Source organism: Ciconia boyciana, chromosome 10, assembly GCF_034638445.1.
Source record: "Ciconia boyciana chromosome 10, ASM3463844v1, whole genome shotgun sequence".
Lineage (NCBI taxonomy): Eukaryota > Metazoa > Chordata > Aves > Ciconiiformes > Ciconiidae > Ciconia > Ciconia boyciana.
The window spans coordinates 7,501,768-7,520,104 of NC_132943.1; the positions used below are offsets into that span (position 1 = coordinate 7,501,768).

Below are 18,337 nucleotides of genomic sequence, written 5' to 3' on the forward strand. Positions count from 1 at the left end.
AAGGATAAGATTTATCTGTATATCTCTCTAGCTAAAACAAATGCAATCCTTGGCTGCGTAAGTGGTAAGTACAAACCGAGAGCGGTTTAACAGCTGTGTATGGCATTAGTACTTCTTCGGGTACTGTATTCACACTTCAAAAACAGATGCTAGAAAACTGAAAAGGCATCTCAGCAGAACTCCATGAAGGATTCCAGACCAAGCAAACATCTTTTAATAGTGGACTTCATCAGATTTGTCCAAGAGAGGAAAGCGGTGTGTAAATTAGCCCACTTCTACGAGTATTATTTTTCCAGCTCAAGATAAGGCCAAAGCTGCAGCAGCAAGATTACAGTGCATTAGAGTAGAAGGAAAACTTAGGAAAAGTCACACCATGAACACAAAGTACAAGTACAGAGCCAATAAAAATGGCTGGCTTTAAAAATATCAAGTTATAAAAGCCTTCACTTGCACACGTGCTATCACTGTGCGATCACCACAAAGGGACTTTGGACCTGAGAGGAGGTGGCTCACCCCAGCTGCTACCCTGAGGCAGGATCAGTGCACCCAGGGCAATCTCCCTCCTGCTTCTTTAACAGCCACTACCTGAGGCAGCTCTACAGCTTCCGACAGTCTCCTTTCAGTTGCCTGATTCAGCACTTGTAAAGCTGCACAGACAGTCTTTTCTTAAAATATAACCCAAATCATCGCTCCTGTAAATTAAGCTAAACCGTATTTATCTCTGCCCACTAGACATAAAAAATATTTTATCCCTATTGTCTGATTCATAGCCTTTGTAAAATTTTAAGGGCTTGTATCCACTCTAAGTCTTCCCCTCTCTAAAATAAGAAAGCCCAGTTCTTCATAGGTCCTATTTAACCATCTCTCATTACTCACTTGCTTACAACACAGCACACAAGGAATCCCACCTGCAGCCTCAGCAGTGCACAGTACAGTAACACTTTTGGGGTTTTACATACAACATGCCCATGAGTTTGACAAGCCCAATATAAGTTTTAGCATTTCCATTTGTTGACTTTCATTCATTTTGTAGTCCACTGTATCTCCAGAAGTGCCTGAGACAGTACTGAGGTCTTTATTTCCCATTCTGTCTTTGTGCAATTGATTTTTCCTTCCCAAGTCATATTTTGAGAAATTTCTCGGTGATTTCAATATGACTTAATACAGTCTATTGTGTTTGCTACCTCTTTCAGCTCTGCACCACCCACTAATGTTATTATTCAAGCACACAAGCTGTTCAGACACATAGAATTCTATCGCATAGAATTGGCACAAGAAGAGTTTTCTGTAGGACTCTCTTTGGCTCATGTTCCAGTTTGACTTTGCAGAGAAGGACATGGGAGTTCTGATGGACAAGTTGACCATGAGGCAGCAGTGTGCCCTTGCAGCAAAGAAGGGTCACAACATCCTGGGCTGCGTTAGGAAGAGCATCACCAGCAGGTCGAGGGAGGTGATCCTTTCCCTCTCAGCAGCACTGGTGAGACATCTGGGTGTCATGTCCAGTTTTGGGCTCCCCAGGAGAAGGACATGGGCATACTGGTGTGAGTCCAGTGAACAACTCCAAAGCCTATTTAGGGACTGGAGCATTTGACACACAAGAAGAGACCAGGAAAGCTGGGACTCTTCAGCCTGGAGAGGAGAAGGCTCAAGGGATCTTATCAGTGTGTATCAACACCTGATGGCAGGCAGTAAAGGAGACAGAGACAGACTCTTTTCACAGTGATACCCACTGTGAGATTTTTAGAAGAGCTGAGTACCCATTTAACAGTGATTTAATTCAAGTCACTGTTCCTCAGCTTCCTGATAAAAGTTTAATGTGTCAGAAATCTACCACTTTCCTTAATTAGAGCAGCTATGCTGTCAAAAAAAGGAGATTAAATTTATTGGGCACTGTTTGTTCTCAATAAATCCATATTGGCCAGTTTATCAGAATCTGATTCTCGAAATGTTTATATCTTGAGTAATAACTTGTTCTTGTGTTTTTCTACATAATGAAGTTAGTAATCTACAATTTCCTTGACTTTTTTTTCTTTTGGGGGGGGGGGGGAGGGGGGGAGCAAGGGGGAGGGTGTTAGTTGGTTGGGTTGGTTTATCTTGGTATTACTGAGTATAACTAAAAGTTAGTTCCTTAGGCCTTAGCAATTTCTCACCCAGAAGATAGTCACTGGATGCTCTGGCATTACTGTATTACTTCCTTCTCTATTCACACAGCCCTGCTGACATGGGAACATCTAATTTATTGAAATACTTATTCTTTAGTCCATTCCTCTCCTGGCTGCAGACAGGAAACAACAGCAGCAATTGCACATTCCCCATGTTTCCTTCGTTTCTCAGTAAGTAATGGACAAATATTTCATTCAGCTTCCCCTCACTTCTAATCCATTTATGTAATTCTTGTTACCTAATATCCTCCTATAGCTTAACTTGCATTCTTGATTTCTATACTATATTTTTACATTCACTTTCAGTTACGTGCTTGTTTCTTATTTTTGTGAAACAATTTGACAACCAGAAAGGAAATAAGGTTCTGAACAACTCTGATTATGAGAAAAGCTAAAGACAGGGCTATGCTAGCTGTCTCTGATGTTTGCTCTTCATGGTTTGAAGCCTGAACATGCAAGTCGTACACAGACCTACACACACCTTTGTGACAGACTGAAAGAGTTAATGTCTCAAACATTGTGGAGAGATGAGGCGTGATTTGCATGGCGACGGCAAGTTGGCTAGCATGGGATGGGGAGAGCTTTTTGGAGGAGAGACTAAAAGATAAGGTGCAGCAAGGCGGCTAGCACGGGATGAGAAGAGCGTGTTGGAGGATGCACAGTTACCATCTATAGCCAGAGGTCACACAGAGTTTACCTAAGGAATGGGCCTACAACCACCCGAAACTTGGAATGAAACTCCTCGCAACCACCTCCCCCCCCGCCAGCACCTGCAAACCTTTGAGGACCAGAACAACATGAGTAAATCCTCCAGGGGTGTGACCCGAGGCAGGGATTAGAGTATAAAGAGACACCTTCCCCAGGGAACGGCGCGCGCCCACCACCAGAGGATTGCCATGTCTGTCACCGTCATCGTGGGATCCAGGGGTGGTGATACCTTTCCTTTTCTTTATCTTCCTCTCTTCTCTTTTCCTTTTCTCACTTCTCTTTTCCTCTACTCTTCCACTATACATATATCTGGGCATATGAGTTTTGGATTAATTGTGACGGGTTGCCCGGAAAATAGCTCCATTGCCAAATTGCCTCTGTTCGTTCGCTGAGCTTGCTAGTTCATTAAGTTTGTAGTTTGCTAGTTAATAAAGTTGCTAGTCTGACTGTTCCTCTGAGTCATTGTCATGACTCTACCAGCCTGCGGCTCTGCCGAGCAGAGACTGGCCTTTGTCGGTACACAAATCCCTGGGGAATCAAAAAGATTCACCCATCTCGCAACCCACCGAGTGGGACGAGACAACCTTGTTCTCCTGTACTACTGGCTTGCTCTTATAATAGTTTCAGGATAGAAAGCAGAGTCCAGCTGGGCTTCAGCCCTTCATACAGTTTTTCTTGATAGCTTCTAGGTCTTCTACACTCCCATCTGCATAGAACATGTTCCCAAGAGGTATAGCTACCAATTCTCTGAGTTTTTTGAAGTCTGCCTTTTAAATGTCTTGCTGATATTGCCATCCTTCCCTTCTAAGAATCGTGAACTCTATCACTTTGTGATGATTTTCATTTAAATTATCTACCACCATTAGAATCTTAGCCATTTCCTTCCTATTAATCAGTACCAAACCTAAATGAGCTTCCCACAGTAATTTTCTTCACCTCAAGAAACTAAATTATCCTCAGCATTTATTGCACATTATTCAAACCCCATTTTCAAAATTGAATTTCCTCATTGGCTTTTCTACAGCATTCCTTACAAATGTTAATGAACATAATTTTTATATCTCATTTAAAATTGCTCTAGTCTGATTTTCCAGAGTATTAGCATTATGTAGGACTGTCCTTTTAAAGCTGAACTTCAGCTGATTTCAAGCATGGCTATGACTGCTTGCCCTCCTGAAAAAATCAAGCCTCAGGATCTCAAGAGAATCTTAACTTCTGTATCCTTGACTTTGTAACTCAGATAATGCCGTTTGAGAATTTTGGGGGTGCCTTGCCTCTGCTTCCTCTCCCACCTCCCTGTCCCACCAGTCTCCTCTCCTTACAGACCCATACGACTCCTCCTATCAATCCACTCATCTCATTCCTCCCTTGCTCTTGTATCTTTGCTTCCTCTGCATTTGTCCCCCATGGCTTCGCTGGTACCCTGCCCAGGGCTCAGAAAGGTGGATCACCGTTGCTGGATGAGGGACAAAGTCCTTTCTCACTACTGTAAAGTCTGCTGTACCTTGACAGAATAGCTGGTCCAGCTTTTATAGAGTAGGATAGAATAGGATAGTTCAGTTGGAAGGGACCTACAACGATCATCTAGTCCAACTGCCTGACCAATTCAGGGCTGACCAAAAGTTAAAGCATGTTATTAAGGGCATTGTCCAAATGCCTCAAACAGTGACAGGCAAGTATGCAAAACATTCAGCTTCATCCTCTTTGCTCCTGACCAGATGGAAAGGCAAAGGCTGGTCACCACAAGACTCTGAGCACCCAAATAATAAGGACAGATTCTCCAAGATTTTAGTCACCAAAATCAGAGCCATCTTCAGTATTTTTGTGCAGGTAAGAGCTTTTGAAGGGATAAGTCTTTAACTTTGACCAACTCTGGTTGAGTGTTTGTTTATGAGAACTGGAAGTGGCAGATCCTTGACAGAAACTGTCTGACACAAGGTAGAGGTCACTGGAATTTCTTACCGTGGCATGCCATGTATTTTACCCATTTTACCCCATCTCATTTCAAATCTGATTTAAGGCATGGGGAAATAGATTGGACAGTTACTACCTAACATCTCACGTAAACTTGTTCAGAGAATTAAACAACAGCGAAATTTCTAACCTTCCCCCTGGACAACCATTGCCCAGAAGAGGAGAGGTACTTATAGGTACCATCTCTTCTCAGGAGGGAGATGATCGTGAAGTGTTTGCTTTTTTTAATCTCCCCATTTTAAATCTATGCTGACAGGCCAGAGAGCACATCATCCATGCTGAAAGTTGGTTACCTCCCCAGGACACCTTCACCACCAGGTACGGAGGTGACAGAGGAAAATCTACATGCCGCTCATTCAAATAATATCGTATTCTGAAACCTCCTTATTGATTCTTTCATTCTTGTTTCAATTCATCCTCAAAGACCCATTAAAACAGATATATTATAGAAGACTGTGGTAGACAGTTGTCACCTTTAAGTATCTGAAATGGCAGAGAATCAATAACTTGCAACAACCTCCCTGTTCCTGCCTCACCAACAGGTGTTTGGATTCAATTGCACTTCTTTTGTGAATTATGTTGTCCGTCCATCTGTTATTGCCCTAAGTTCACTGCTGTCTACACTTCTGAGGTATGAGATAATCCTTCGCCAGAAGACAGCCTGTTGTCTGATGACATTTAAATGTAGGGAAAATGTCAGCTTTTTTATTGTTAGATAGTAAAGTCGGACGCATTTTCTCAGGTAAACTACAAACAGCTTAACTGGTAAAGTTCTGTGTAAACCTGATTTAGTGATTGCATGTTTGTCTAAGCTCTGATCTTATGCCGGTACACATTTAATTTTAAATCTGCCAGGCAATACCTGTTCCTGCTGGATCTGCTTAGTAATTCACCATCTGTATACTGTTTTCATTAAATACAACTTTTCTATAAAAAAACCCCAAACCCCTAAAAACTCACATATGTATAGTGGTTTTGAAATTTCATTATTGTGCTGAGGTTTTAATTGCTTAATGCAAATTAAAAAAAAATAATCTTGCAATGCAGCCATATCAATAACAGATCTAGCAAAAAGCAAACTCCCCCAACTAAGAAGTTTTAATTTAGAATTATATTAAAGTGATAACACTGCCAAGGAGGTTAAATAATTAATTTCTTCTCATTTTAATTGTAGACTATTATTTAATAAACAAAGTAATTTACCAGGTAATTTATTCTACTTCTTCATACGCAGCTCATTTAAAGTCTAAAAATAAATTCCTAATTAAAACAGGATTCACTGTTTTAGAAAGCAACTCATTTTCCTGTAAACTCTAACAAGGACATCCTAGAGCATAACTAGAGCATCCACTGAAAATCTTTGAAGGGCAAGGAAGCCACCAACAAAAATGAAATATTCTGATAACTGAGAAGGCTTTCATCTGAACAATTAATGAAACACACAAAATTGTCACAAAAACCAACACTAGGTCAAAATAAAGAAACTTTGCTGAACTAGTGTCCAAAAGCTAACCAACTAGATCAAAGACGTGTATGGTCCTTGAAAAACCACGAAGCGCAGGGGTTATTTGCACAACCCTGTACATACATCTAGGTTGGTCAAGAGAAATAAATTTCATGTAATGTAACACTTCCATGTATAGCCATACAACACTGGGGCCTTGGACTTCTGACTTTGAAGGCAGAAGCCCAGAAGGAATTTATTCCAGGTAAAGAGAACTTACATCTCCAAATCTGCTCACGAGGATTCCAACCCCCCCTCCCCCCAACAACATCAGTGTCAACACCCCAAATCCAAAACTCATTCAGATGAACGCCCTAAAAATTATTAGACTGACGTGAACTACAACCTCCACACGTTTCTAGGCCAATTCTCTCATTTTTCCACAAATTTTGACCTCTTCTTAAAGGCTTACCAGGCTGACATGCTGTTGGGCAGCGAGTCCACTCACTGAAAGGCGTAACAAGGCAGTCTTTCTTGCAGAGGAGGAGACATGGCCGCATGGTCTCAGGTCTGATGGACTCTGGACATCTATCGATCCAAATACAAAGATAAAATACAATAAAAAATTGAAACTACAGGGAAATATTTTACTCCTAAGACTCTCACAGGGCTCTGAGCATACTGCCATAACAAAGATATCACTTCTGCTCATAGCAAGCCTCATTTTGTGATTTTTTTTTTAATTCTTTTTTAACTCCTAAATGAAAAATGTCATGCATATACTAATAAAAGTTTCAGAGACAGACAGTTAATATTTAAAAACTCAAAGGGTGGAAAAGGGATAATTTTCTGGGATCAGGCAGACCTTGCATTTCAAATGGGGGAGCAGAAAGGGAATTACTCTTTTTTAATTTTTATTATTTAGAAAGATCACTCAAAAATACTTAGTAATGCATGCAAGCCAAAATTACCCCATTTGAAAGAGGAATACACCACATTAGACCCTACTAGGAAAGAAAATAAATCTTAAAGTCATGCTGTTACTGAGATAGTAATAAGATACTTAGAGGTATAATTCAAAAGAAAATAAATACGAAGAGACATGTCTTCTCATTAAGCATGATTATCCTAGAGGGCAGATTTTTGTTATCTAACAGAAGATGTTGAAATATTTTTCTGCAAAAATTTTAGTTTTATTTGGCTTTCTGTGCCTTGCACCTTCTTCAGATATGGTGTAATATTTCTTCACAAAATCAGGAAAAACGCAGAATACAAAAAAAAAAAAATCAGTATGCCAACACACAAAGGTTATTTATTTACATAACGTATCCCCTTTCTGAAACCATATTAACGGTAGACTTTCGCCACAGCAGTTCTAAACCCAACATTACTTTGGGTCAGTTTTCATCAACTCAAACATAAAATACAATATAGCCACAGCCGGTGCCTGCTGCAAGGAAGGCTGCCCTCCCCCTCCAGCACCAGCCCAGCCCAGTCCCTCCCCCGCAGTAACGAGGTAATTCTGAAACATGGAGGTTTTATTCCTTCACTTAGAACCACCTTCCTAGAGACTTCTAGAGGTCTAGGTTTTGTATTTTTAAAGACGATTATCACCGTAAGAACAATACGCAGCACAGCAGCAACAGAAACAATTTCAATAAGAAGCTTTTTCAAGGACTCAACAGTCCTTTCTGCTCCAGCCATTTCCATTACATGAGGAACATCACAGCACTGAAGCTATGACATCAAAGCCAAGGAGAGCCCCTTTCTGAAGTCCTCAGTACACAAATCTCTTATTTTCACAGGATTTTTCCACCACTGAAATTGTGTCCACTGAAATTCTGTGAAATTCTGAAGTTATGACATTCTGTGATATTCTGAATGTCCACTGAAATCCTGTGACATTCTGAATGTCCACTGAAATCCTGACACCACTGAAATTCTGTGAAATTCTGTGCGGGTCCAGAGGAGGGCCACGAAAATGCTCCGAGGGCTGGAGCACCTCTCCTACGAGGACAGGCTGAGAGAGTTGGGGTTGTTCAGCCTGGAGAAGAGAAGGCTGCGGGGAGACCTTATAGCAGCCTTCCAGTACTTAAAGGGGGCTTATAAGAAAGACGGGGACAGACTTTTTAGCGAGGCCTGTTGTGATAGGACAAGGAGCAATGGTTTTAAACTAAGGGAGGGCAGATTTAGAGTGGATTTAAGAAAGAAATTTTTTACAATGAGGGTGGTGAAACACTGGCCCAGGTTGCCCAGAGAGGTCATAGATGTCCCATCCCTGGAAACATTCAAGGTCAGGCTGGACGGGGCTCTGAGCAACCTGATCTGGTTGAAGATGTCCCTGCTCTTGCAGGGGGGTTGGACTAGATGACCTTTAAAGGTCCCTTCCAATCCCAAGCATTCTCTGATTCTGTGATTCTACGATTTACTTACCCCCTTCAGTTCCATTTCCCCTTTCACCATCTCAAAAGTGGAGGGGACAAACAACTATTTTAGACATTATATAACTCTATAAACAATATGTTTAATTAGGTAAAGTTACAGCATATCAATGGATTTTAGATAGAAATGAATACTAAATTTCTTTCCTTTTATTTAATTAATCTCATTAACCTCAAGAATTTTAATTAACTACTGAAATCAATGCAGTCTGCTTATACGAACAGGATTGTTTTGAGAGCTACAATAAGAAATGAAACTTGGTTGTAAGTCTCTAGACTCATTAACAGTGCAAAAAATAATTAGCAATGTCTTGATTTTTTGATATTAGGGAAAACATCTGTGCTACTTATTTTCCTCATTAAGTAAAGCAAAGCAAAATTCAGAATATTTGTACTGCAGAATACATAATTTTGTTGTGTCAGTATCACATTATAGAAGCTATATAAATCAACTGAACGATATAGATCACACATATGGTTCTGCCTTATTGTGGTGTAAATATAATGCAAACTCTATTTACTTTTTCTATTTTATTAGAGCATTGTTAATAATGTATTGATGAAAGTTATATTCAGATGTACTTTATATTTTCCTCACACCTGTCCTTCAGGAAAAATACTTGCAGAAAACTGTAAATTAGAATAACAGAGGAGCTACAGCAAAAAATCCACACCACTAAAAACATGCATTTTGCTTGGATTTACACAGAAAATTAAAAATGGGCTAGCTATTTATTTTTGTCACATATTAGCATACCTTTCACAATAGTGATGGAGTAGTAGCTAGAGAATTAGTCCTGAAATGTAATTATTGTCAAAGCTGCAGATTCCCTACACTAGCTGAAAATGCCTTCATATGTCATGCATTGTAACTACAAATAACCACTAATAACCTTTCTTTAAATACCTTTTAGGTGTGACCTGGCCAGAACTGCTCTTCATGCAGAAGACTTTCCTTGTCTGTATGCCCACTCCACAAGCGGCTTCTCCGCTCCAATTAATGGTTGCATTGAGCGCAGTTACCAGCGCATCTTTAGAGCAGGGACTCCAGGGAGAAGTTTCCCAGAAGAAATGCACGCACGGGTGACCGTTACAGGCACGGTGCTCCTGCAGGGCTCGGTCAGGAGGACAGGCTCTTCCACCTGAAAAGAGTCAAGAGAACACCATATTTTATCTTACTGCATGCGGCAAAAGGAAGACACGGAAAAATAAATAAAAGTGTTAGAGGTTTGCTTAATATCTTTTTTTTTCCCATTTAAAAAAATAAATAAATAAAGCTTAAATAAAGTTGTTGACCTTTATGGTTGCAATAACAACCTTCTAAAATATTGTTTCCCCATTAAACTAGCCTTGCATAAAATTGTATTCCAACTCATAATGGAAACAGAAATAAGCAAAGCATATTTCTGAGTTACCTTATTGATACTCCTACACACAGCCAAGTTGATTCCATTTAAATGCCAGTATCACTCAGCAAACATGCAATTAGGCTTAAAGACAAATTAAGCGTTATTTTTATGTTCATTCTCCTTGCTAATTTCCCAAGGAGGAACATCTCTTTTTAATACTCGGACTCTGTTCACACGTTGCCTTAAAGAGCTGAGCTGTAGAGGGTGCTGAACCGTACCGATGGAGGAATGTATCAAATTATACCCACACCTGCAAAACAAGGGGGCAAAACTTGAAAGCTAGGTTTTGAATACAAAGTCTTTACTTTTTTGAAGCAGCATCCTTCGAATTGGTGTGCAAAGATTTTGCTAAGCTACTGCACTTTGTCAACAATGTGTAATAAATCCACAAAGTACAGGAGTTTGAACAGCCTCCCCAGAAGCTTTAACACTCTAGCCAGCAGCCTGAATTTATCCCATAAAAGCGGCAGATGTTCATCGCTCAAAAGCTAAGGAGTAATACAGTGAAATTGTAAGAGTAAGCACTGTCGTTTTAGGAAGAAAGAAGTAAAAATGACTAAAATCAAAACCATTCTCTTCCAGGAGGGAGAATCTGGCAGTGTGTGACATGGCAGAAGCGCTACAGGTTTTGAAAGAACTGAAGCGCTGGAGCCAGATACCATGAGGTTCAGAGCATCTTTATGCCCTACTAAAATCCACAGGAGATGAAGGCATATTGCTCCTCAAAGGAACACCTATCGCCTCGCAGGACTGAGCCTTCTCAGACCCCAAACGGCCACAATCAACAGCACGGAGAAAAGAGAGAGAGGGATAGAAATTTCTCAGCACGCTGATTTGGATAATCACGTCACATTACCATTCATCTTTTCATGAAAATAGACTGTTCCACATAGTGTTCAGTCTCAGACATGTTTAGTAGATGGTGGAGTAGAAAATGCCCCAGGTAACTTACTTTCCTGACGATTTCGACTTGGCAGGAAAAATGCAGACCATTTATTGCTCTTGTGTGTTTGAGCACATGTAAAAAAAAAATGTAGCAAGCAAATGGCAAAATGCCCGGTCCATCAAGAAAAAATAAAAAGAAAAGATCTAACTCAAATTTTGAGCTTCCCAGGGAAAAATTAAGGTTTTTTTTTTCCAAGAATACCCATGGTAACGAAGCTCTCCTAAACAAGGGAGAGTAACAACGAGGCAGTTTTAACTTAAAAACATAAGGAATGCCACTTGGTCCATCCAACCTAGCAGTCTGTCTGCAAAATTGAAAGCAGGAGATGCTGTTTAGCAAAAGCACAAGAGCCTGGCCACTTTCTGCAGTTCACTGACAACTTCTGTACAAGGAAAGCAGGAGAGCAAGCCACTGCCTAGCCCTTTTAGTAGGCATTTATGGACCTTTTATAGACCTGTTGTTCACCAGTTCCTCTAATCTGTTTTAAACCTGCTGAGACTGCCTGCCTCCACATTCTCCTCTTGTACCAAGTTTCAGAAGTTTGCTGTGTAAAGACATTTCTTTTAAAACCCGATTTAAACCAAGCCCCTCTAGTTTCATCAACAGCCTCCTGGTTATCATATTGTGGGATGCGGTGAACAGCTTGGAGAAAAGGACCCAAGGGTTTGAACTGAAGTCAGGCTGTGGGCTGCCATCCAGCCTGTCACCCAGAAGTCCTCAGACTGTAGAGACACAGCCAACATTGCCTCAGTTGACAGAGGACAAACGAAATGTCACTTGCAAAGGTACCAGAGCTCTGTAGAAGTTGGTGGCTCAGCTGTGAGCTTGAGTATGAAAGCGTCAGAGAAAGCAGGTAACATAACATTGCCTTAGTATTGCAGTCATAATGGTATTAAATCCACTTCCACTCTCCACAAATTCAAATCAATAACTATGTATCTGTATGCAGATGTCTGACTCTGCTTAGCAAACCATTGTACTCATTGCTAAAGATGTACAGAAAAAGTTGGGGCGTTTGATTTTAATAGTTAGTTATTCCTTCCTGAGAAACTTAAAGTATTCAGTTCAAAGCACGTCATTTTTAGTTTAGTGTGTTTCAGGTTGAGATGACTGAGCTTATGTACTTCCAGAATTCACTTCAACACTTCACTTTCATAATTCCATGTTTATCTGTTATTTGCATTTCGCTACTTCCATGGAAAATATGAAGTCAACTGTCTTTTTCATTTTAATTATTCTCTAGCTCATAGACTTTTTTAGTAGTAGTTATTATCATTCAGTCGACAATTATATAGCAGTTTTCATCCTGAAGGGTCCCAATTTTCTTTGCAAGTGCTTATAAAGATGTTTATGTGAATACAGACCATTCACATGAGTAAGGGTGTGCAAGATCAAGTTCTTACATTGCCTCAGAAACAGTAGGTGGCTTTAATGATAATTTACAAAACAGCACTTAACAGAGCTTGTCCTAGACTAGATTTGCATCTAAAAGTGTTTTGCTGCTGCATTAGCTGCACATAGTGCTGACAACAGTAGATATTTTTTGTTGTGTCAACAAGGCTTTGGTCGGTTAGACCTGCTCACATCTTATGAGTTTTTATGCACTTGATGTGATATCATTCAAATCCTGTGTGATAAACCAACACATAAATGAATTACTATATGTGTAATTGTAGTTAGGAGACTATACTTCTAATACAAATAGTTTGTGTAAATAGTTGTATCACTGATGTTGATACGTAAAAATCCAGATGCATGATGTGTCCATGAAGATCCAGAGAAAATCATATGTTCATCAAGAGCTATTTACTTACTCCAACAGAAAAACAAGGTCAATATATTCTAGGTCTGCATTAATAAAGTAAACAGGTCCTCTTCTATTTCCTCATTTTTCACAGCTCACTGTTATTTTCTAAATCGCCACTAATACGTTCCTATATAAAGACACTTGCATGATGAGTTTGTGTCATGCAGCAATTTCATTAGTATAGGATGTAGCTCTCCTGAAGTAACTTCACACCCAGACTGGCCCATGATAGACAATAATTCATAGGCTGAAGTAAATAATTTTGAAGTGTGACAGAATTTCTCTGTGACACATGCATTAACTGAAGCCCATAAAGGTATTTTAGTAGCTAGGCATAAAGTACAAACAAGTATTAAGTATTACTCCTCATTGCTGTAGTATTGGGATTAGCCCTGGTCTAAATACAGGTTGGCTGAGGAATACAAATCAACTCATTAAACGAACAAACCGCAATTAATCCAAAACGTTTACCACTCACCCTCGGCTGGAAGGGCCAAGATGGACCTACTCCTGCTTTGACTGCCCTCGGCATTTTTACTGGAGCATGAGTGGGAACATGGGGACCACGGGGACCACTCGCTGATGACACAGTCCGTTGCGCAAGGGATTTCACAAGCCACAACCTCAGGACGGGGAAGCTCTGAGCAGAGGTGATGTGGTACTTCTTCACCTGGAGCAAACAAGACAAGACAGGCATGGAGGAAGGCTGAACTTGGTTCAATATCCACAGTCTGCATCAAACAGACTAACTTTATGTCAAACGTCTGTCTGCCTGTGGAGGAATATGCTACAAAAGAACACATGCTAAGGCTTCAGGCTTGAAAGTGTAATACTTGAGCAACTGACTTAAGTATTTCTTCAGAAAAGCAAAAAAAGAAAAAAATGTGTTTCAAGTTCTGTGTGTGACATCTTGGCTGCAGTCCACTTTATAAAGCAAGCAAGCACGAGGAATGAGATAATTCAATCAATAAAAAGCTGTAATATCAATTATCAACAGAATTTATGACAATTGACCCATATTTTCCCTCAATCTCCACCTACAGAACCTATTATCCACAACACAAATTGTTCAGGTCCCCACAGAAGGCAATATTCTTCTTCCTGTAGGCTACAGAAGTGTCCAATAGGCGTTTTGGTCTTTCTCCTGCAACCTCACCAGAACTAGCCATGCACCATTTCTGACTCAGCTTCTCACCCAAAAACTAGGAGATCCAAACTAATGGATCCGTTGGACCACCCCCATCCACGGAAGACATACTTCCTGTTGGGGATGAACCAAGAGACCTGGACCAAAGTATACCCCCGATGAGAAGGATCTTTCCATAACTCCTTTCAACAAAATAGTAGGACATTAGGGCAGGTGAGGAAAAACCTACCAACCAAAAGAACAGCTGGCAGAATGAGCAGCAAAACAAAGCACGCAAGAGGGACGTCGTATGGAGTCCAACACATGGAACTATTGGTTGTAAAAAGCAAAATAACATAGAAATTTTTTTAAAATAACAAATTAAATATCCAGGAATTTTATTAATTGCACAGAATTTATGAGGACATCATAATTCATAGAAATTCATAAAACATAACTCTTTTGGTACCAAATTCCATGTCTTATGAATATAATTCAAGTGACGAACAGATGTGACTGACTTTGTTACACTGTTCTCTTGCTTAGTGTTTCTAGACCTTCATGAATTTTCAGCTACAAATCTGAAATTTCTGGAAGCTCAAATCTACCTGTTTATAAACACCAAGGTCAAGCTGAATGTTACCTCCTCTTTTGCCCTTATAATAGTTACAAAGCTCTCCTTTGAGGTTTCTTTAATTATGAATCTAGGAAAAAACACAATGACTATCCAGGCTCAATTACACGCAGGAAAAAAAAAATTAAAATTTATAATGGCAACGACTGGCTCTTTCACCTGACACTACAGGAACAGGCTCTGTAACAAGGCGGCCCAGGATGCAATTATAACTAGGAGGGGAGAAAACTGCACTGCTTTTGCAAGGCAACACATGTACGAGTGAGTAAATAAGAGAGGCAGGCTGCTAGCGAGAGTACATAAAACTGTCAATAGCACAGTGGTATTATCTGCAGTTGCATCCCTAAATGAAGACAGGCTCATCACCCTCGAGGCAGAAATAAAACTTTTCAAGCATATTATGAGAAGTAACGGAGAATCTAGCAGGCAATCAGACTGCAAGATATGTTTAAAAATACTTTCTTTTTATGCTCCCTTTCCCTTGCACTCGTCTACGCTCATCAGGAAAGGCTCGATATGCCCAGCCTTTGCACTACTATTTTAAGTCTGCTGAATAAGAAAATGGAGACCAACGCCCTCCCTACAGACAAGCCCCATCAGTACTGAGTTTGGCACCCCTGCAAACCAAGCTTAATCCATCATTCACTTCGACTAGCCCATTATCACCACTGCTGCTTTGGATGCTCACATAATCCTGAGAACTATCTTTAGAGAAAAACAATGTAAAAACCCCAAATAAACCTGTAAGCCTGATTCCAGCTGTCTTCCCAAGTCATTTTAGCGTCAAAATCCCTGCTAACATTTTGACAGCTTGTCTGTACGGCGGCAAATAACATGAGGGCATCCTGGGCAGGCGTGATTTTAGGAGTCAATGGTACAGTAGCATCAAGAAATTATATGCTTTGGTGAAGGAGGGTAAAACATCTGTCCTCCTCTCCCATCACTCACAGGGAAGCACACGAACAGTCAGCGACAGGCTTCTGAACAAGAAGGGATGAGATGGGATGCTGGCCCTGAAAGTATGCCCCGTCCCCCATCCATGCAAGAAGTTATCTTCATTATATATGGACTTCAAGGCAGGGGAGTGCCATGAAGTTCACCGGATTCTGGATTTAGCCGAATTTTTCCACCAATCAGATAGTGCCAGAGATGTAAGCATTAGAGAAAACCCTACTTGCCGAAAGCCCTGGGAGCCTTTCCCCTGATTTAATCAGACTTTGTCAAGTCCAAGCCACTCCACTCAGAAGATGGCTCAAAACAGTTGGGTCTCCTTTGGGGTGGCTTCCTCCACCCGTGAGCCCAGGTGCCACAGATTTTTTGAGCAACCACCCTGTGGGGAAGGGAGGCAAAGGAGCAAAATGTGCTTTCAACTTCTTCCCTCTGTGATTTCTTTTCATGCTGAATTTACAGCAGGTGACAGCAACAGCAACGCAGCAAACAGAGGCTGCAATTCATGGTTCCTCAGCAAAGAAAGGAAGCTTTGAGTTTTGTTATAAAGAGTTTACCACCCGGTGCATGAAGGTACAATTCAACACTCACTTTGATTTACTTTATAGCTCTATTTGCTGTGTTCAGGTTTAATTACTGGCTTGTATTACTGCGGAAGGGAAACACTCTTCTCTACCAGCCGCCTGGCAGAGAATTCTCAGAAAACTACCATATACTACAAAGAGAGGTAATAATCTTTCATTTTCCATGAAAAATACTAGTACAGGACACATCTGAAGTGTGCTTTATGCATTGTCACAGATTTACAGAGAATATTAAATCCTCCAGAGCTTCCAAATTGTCCACCCAGTACCTTGAAGGTGTAATTCTTATCTTGGATATTCTGAATAGTCTTTCTAGAGGAGGCTTTCTCCCTCTCTACAGGGTGCCTTTAAGCACGTAAATTATGCATCGGAACATAATATGAATTCTCACCCAAGTACATGTTTAGATCTCAAGACGCAGCATCTGAAATCAGCCCTGGAGAGCAGCAGGGTGGGGGATCGCAGAAGGATGCCAAGTCTTGGTGAAAGCCAACTTTCCTTCAGGGAAAACAGGGAAAGGGACAGCACTGACCACGACAGCTACAACTTTGGTCCCTGTTTGAATTTTTTAGATGGGAACCCATGACATTGCTCTGAAGTTCATCCTGTGATAACCAGGAATTAAACCCAGACGGCAATTCAGGGAGCCAGTCTCTCCTGCTCAGAGCCTGGAGCAGTCTCTTGGTGGGAAACTGGTTCCTGTCTGCAACTTGCTGTGACATTGGAATAAACTGAGAGCATCCTTGATCCGTTCATCAGTAAACTGAGCCGTCCAAGGCAAAAGGACAGAAGGGGTTTTCAAAGAAAGAAAAAAAAAATTTAAAGTCCTAGGTTTTGTGGGGTCCTCTAGTTAGCTTGCACCAGATCCAGCCCATCCAGTCCAACCCACCCCACAGGATACCACCACTATCTTTGTTGGATTTCTTCAGATACAACTTGCTCATTTCATTTTTTTTCTCCCCCTTGATACTGTCCAAGTGCCCAGAATTAGTCTCAAGGAATTACATTTACTCTGAAGAGTATTTTTTCTGCTGTAATACGGAACAGTACAAATCCACAGCTGTTACTGCGATGCAACTGGAGACCTGGTTAGGATGGTGACTGAGCAACTGAACAGTTTCATCCTAATGTTGAGGACACAATGAAGTGGGGCTCAGACTGGGGGGAACCTTGGGAAGTGCTTTCTATCCTTAGGGTTACCACAAACAACTCCTGCTAAGACAACTGCACATGCAAAGCACTAGCTGTAAAACAGAAGCATACCTACATTTTACAAAGAGTTACAGCTACTAATTGATTTGCGCTAGTCATGATCAACACAGCACCTTGAAAATATTCCTTTTTGACTTATTCCATACTAAGAAATACAACAGGGCTGTGAGTCAAGGGGAAATTATTTTTCCATATTATGAAATGTTTTAAGGTTTCAAAGCTTTCAAATTTTTATACTCCATATGAGGACGAAATCCAGATCTTTCAAAAAACGTATTTTAAAGGGGGGGGCCACAGAGAGAGAGCAACAGCATAACTACATGTGCGTGGTTTTTAGCCATCACCTGTGAGACACAACACACAAGTTCCAACCTCTGATCTACATCAGGTATAGGAATTGAACCGGCAACTCCAGCATCCCAGGAGCCACAGTGCTCCCTCTCACATGCTCTTTATTTCACGTTTTAAGCACAGTTTTTGTTCTCGGCCTTGCTGAATGCATGCTTTCCTAAAAAAAAAAAGGTTTAGGTAAGAAAAATATTACAGTTTTCTATAAAAAAAATGTTTTATTGCAAGCATTCTGACCAACTCTAATGACATTTTTTAACTGATTGCCTTGTACTTGAATAGTATAGTGATTAAAGCTAAATACCCAAGATATATTCACCACATAATATTTCAATATAGGAAAGACTGAATATATTTTCTTCCAAAGTCAGGGTGTAATAATTATGAAAGAGGAGACGAGCATGGCATTTTTGTAAATATATTTGCTAATAAAGTTGATCACTACCTAATGTACCGGTCCCTAATTTGAATGTCTTAACAAGGTAGCAGAGGAGCTCCATGGAGAAGTACAATTCCGAGTGGAATTTTTGATCCACCTAAAAGCAATCTAAGTTCTTCCCAACAAGGGAAACAAAACAAGCAATGACATAAAAC

The 18,337-nt window shown here is 40.5% G+C and overlaps 1 protein-coding gene across 10 annotated transcripts in view; it reads right to left on the bottom strand.

Moving 5' to 3' along the window:
* Window positions 1–18,337, bottom strand: part of THSD7B (thrombospondin type 1 domain containing 7B) — a 336,629-nt gene that overhangs the window by 139,222 nt on the left and 179,070 nt on the right. For all 10 annotated transcript variants that reach the window (XR_012044320.1, XR_012044319.1, XR_012044318.1 and 7 more), the window contains 3 exons: window positions 13,370–13,561; window positions 9,637–9,871; window positions 6,761–6,876 (listed from right to left, as the gene is read on the bottom strand). Coding sequence is in view for 7 of the 10 variants with exons in the window: in XM_072874423.1 (XP_072730524.1) it covers window positions 6,761–6,876; window positions 9,637–9,871; window positions 13,370–13,561 (543 nt within the window). In the remaining 3 variants the exon portion in view is untranslated. The remainder of the gene's footprint in view (window positions 1–6,760; window positions 6,877–9,636; window positions 9,872–13,369; window positions 13,562–18,337) is intronic.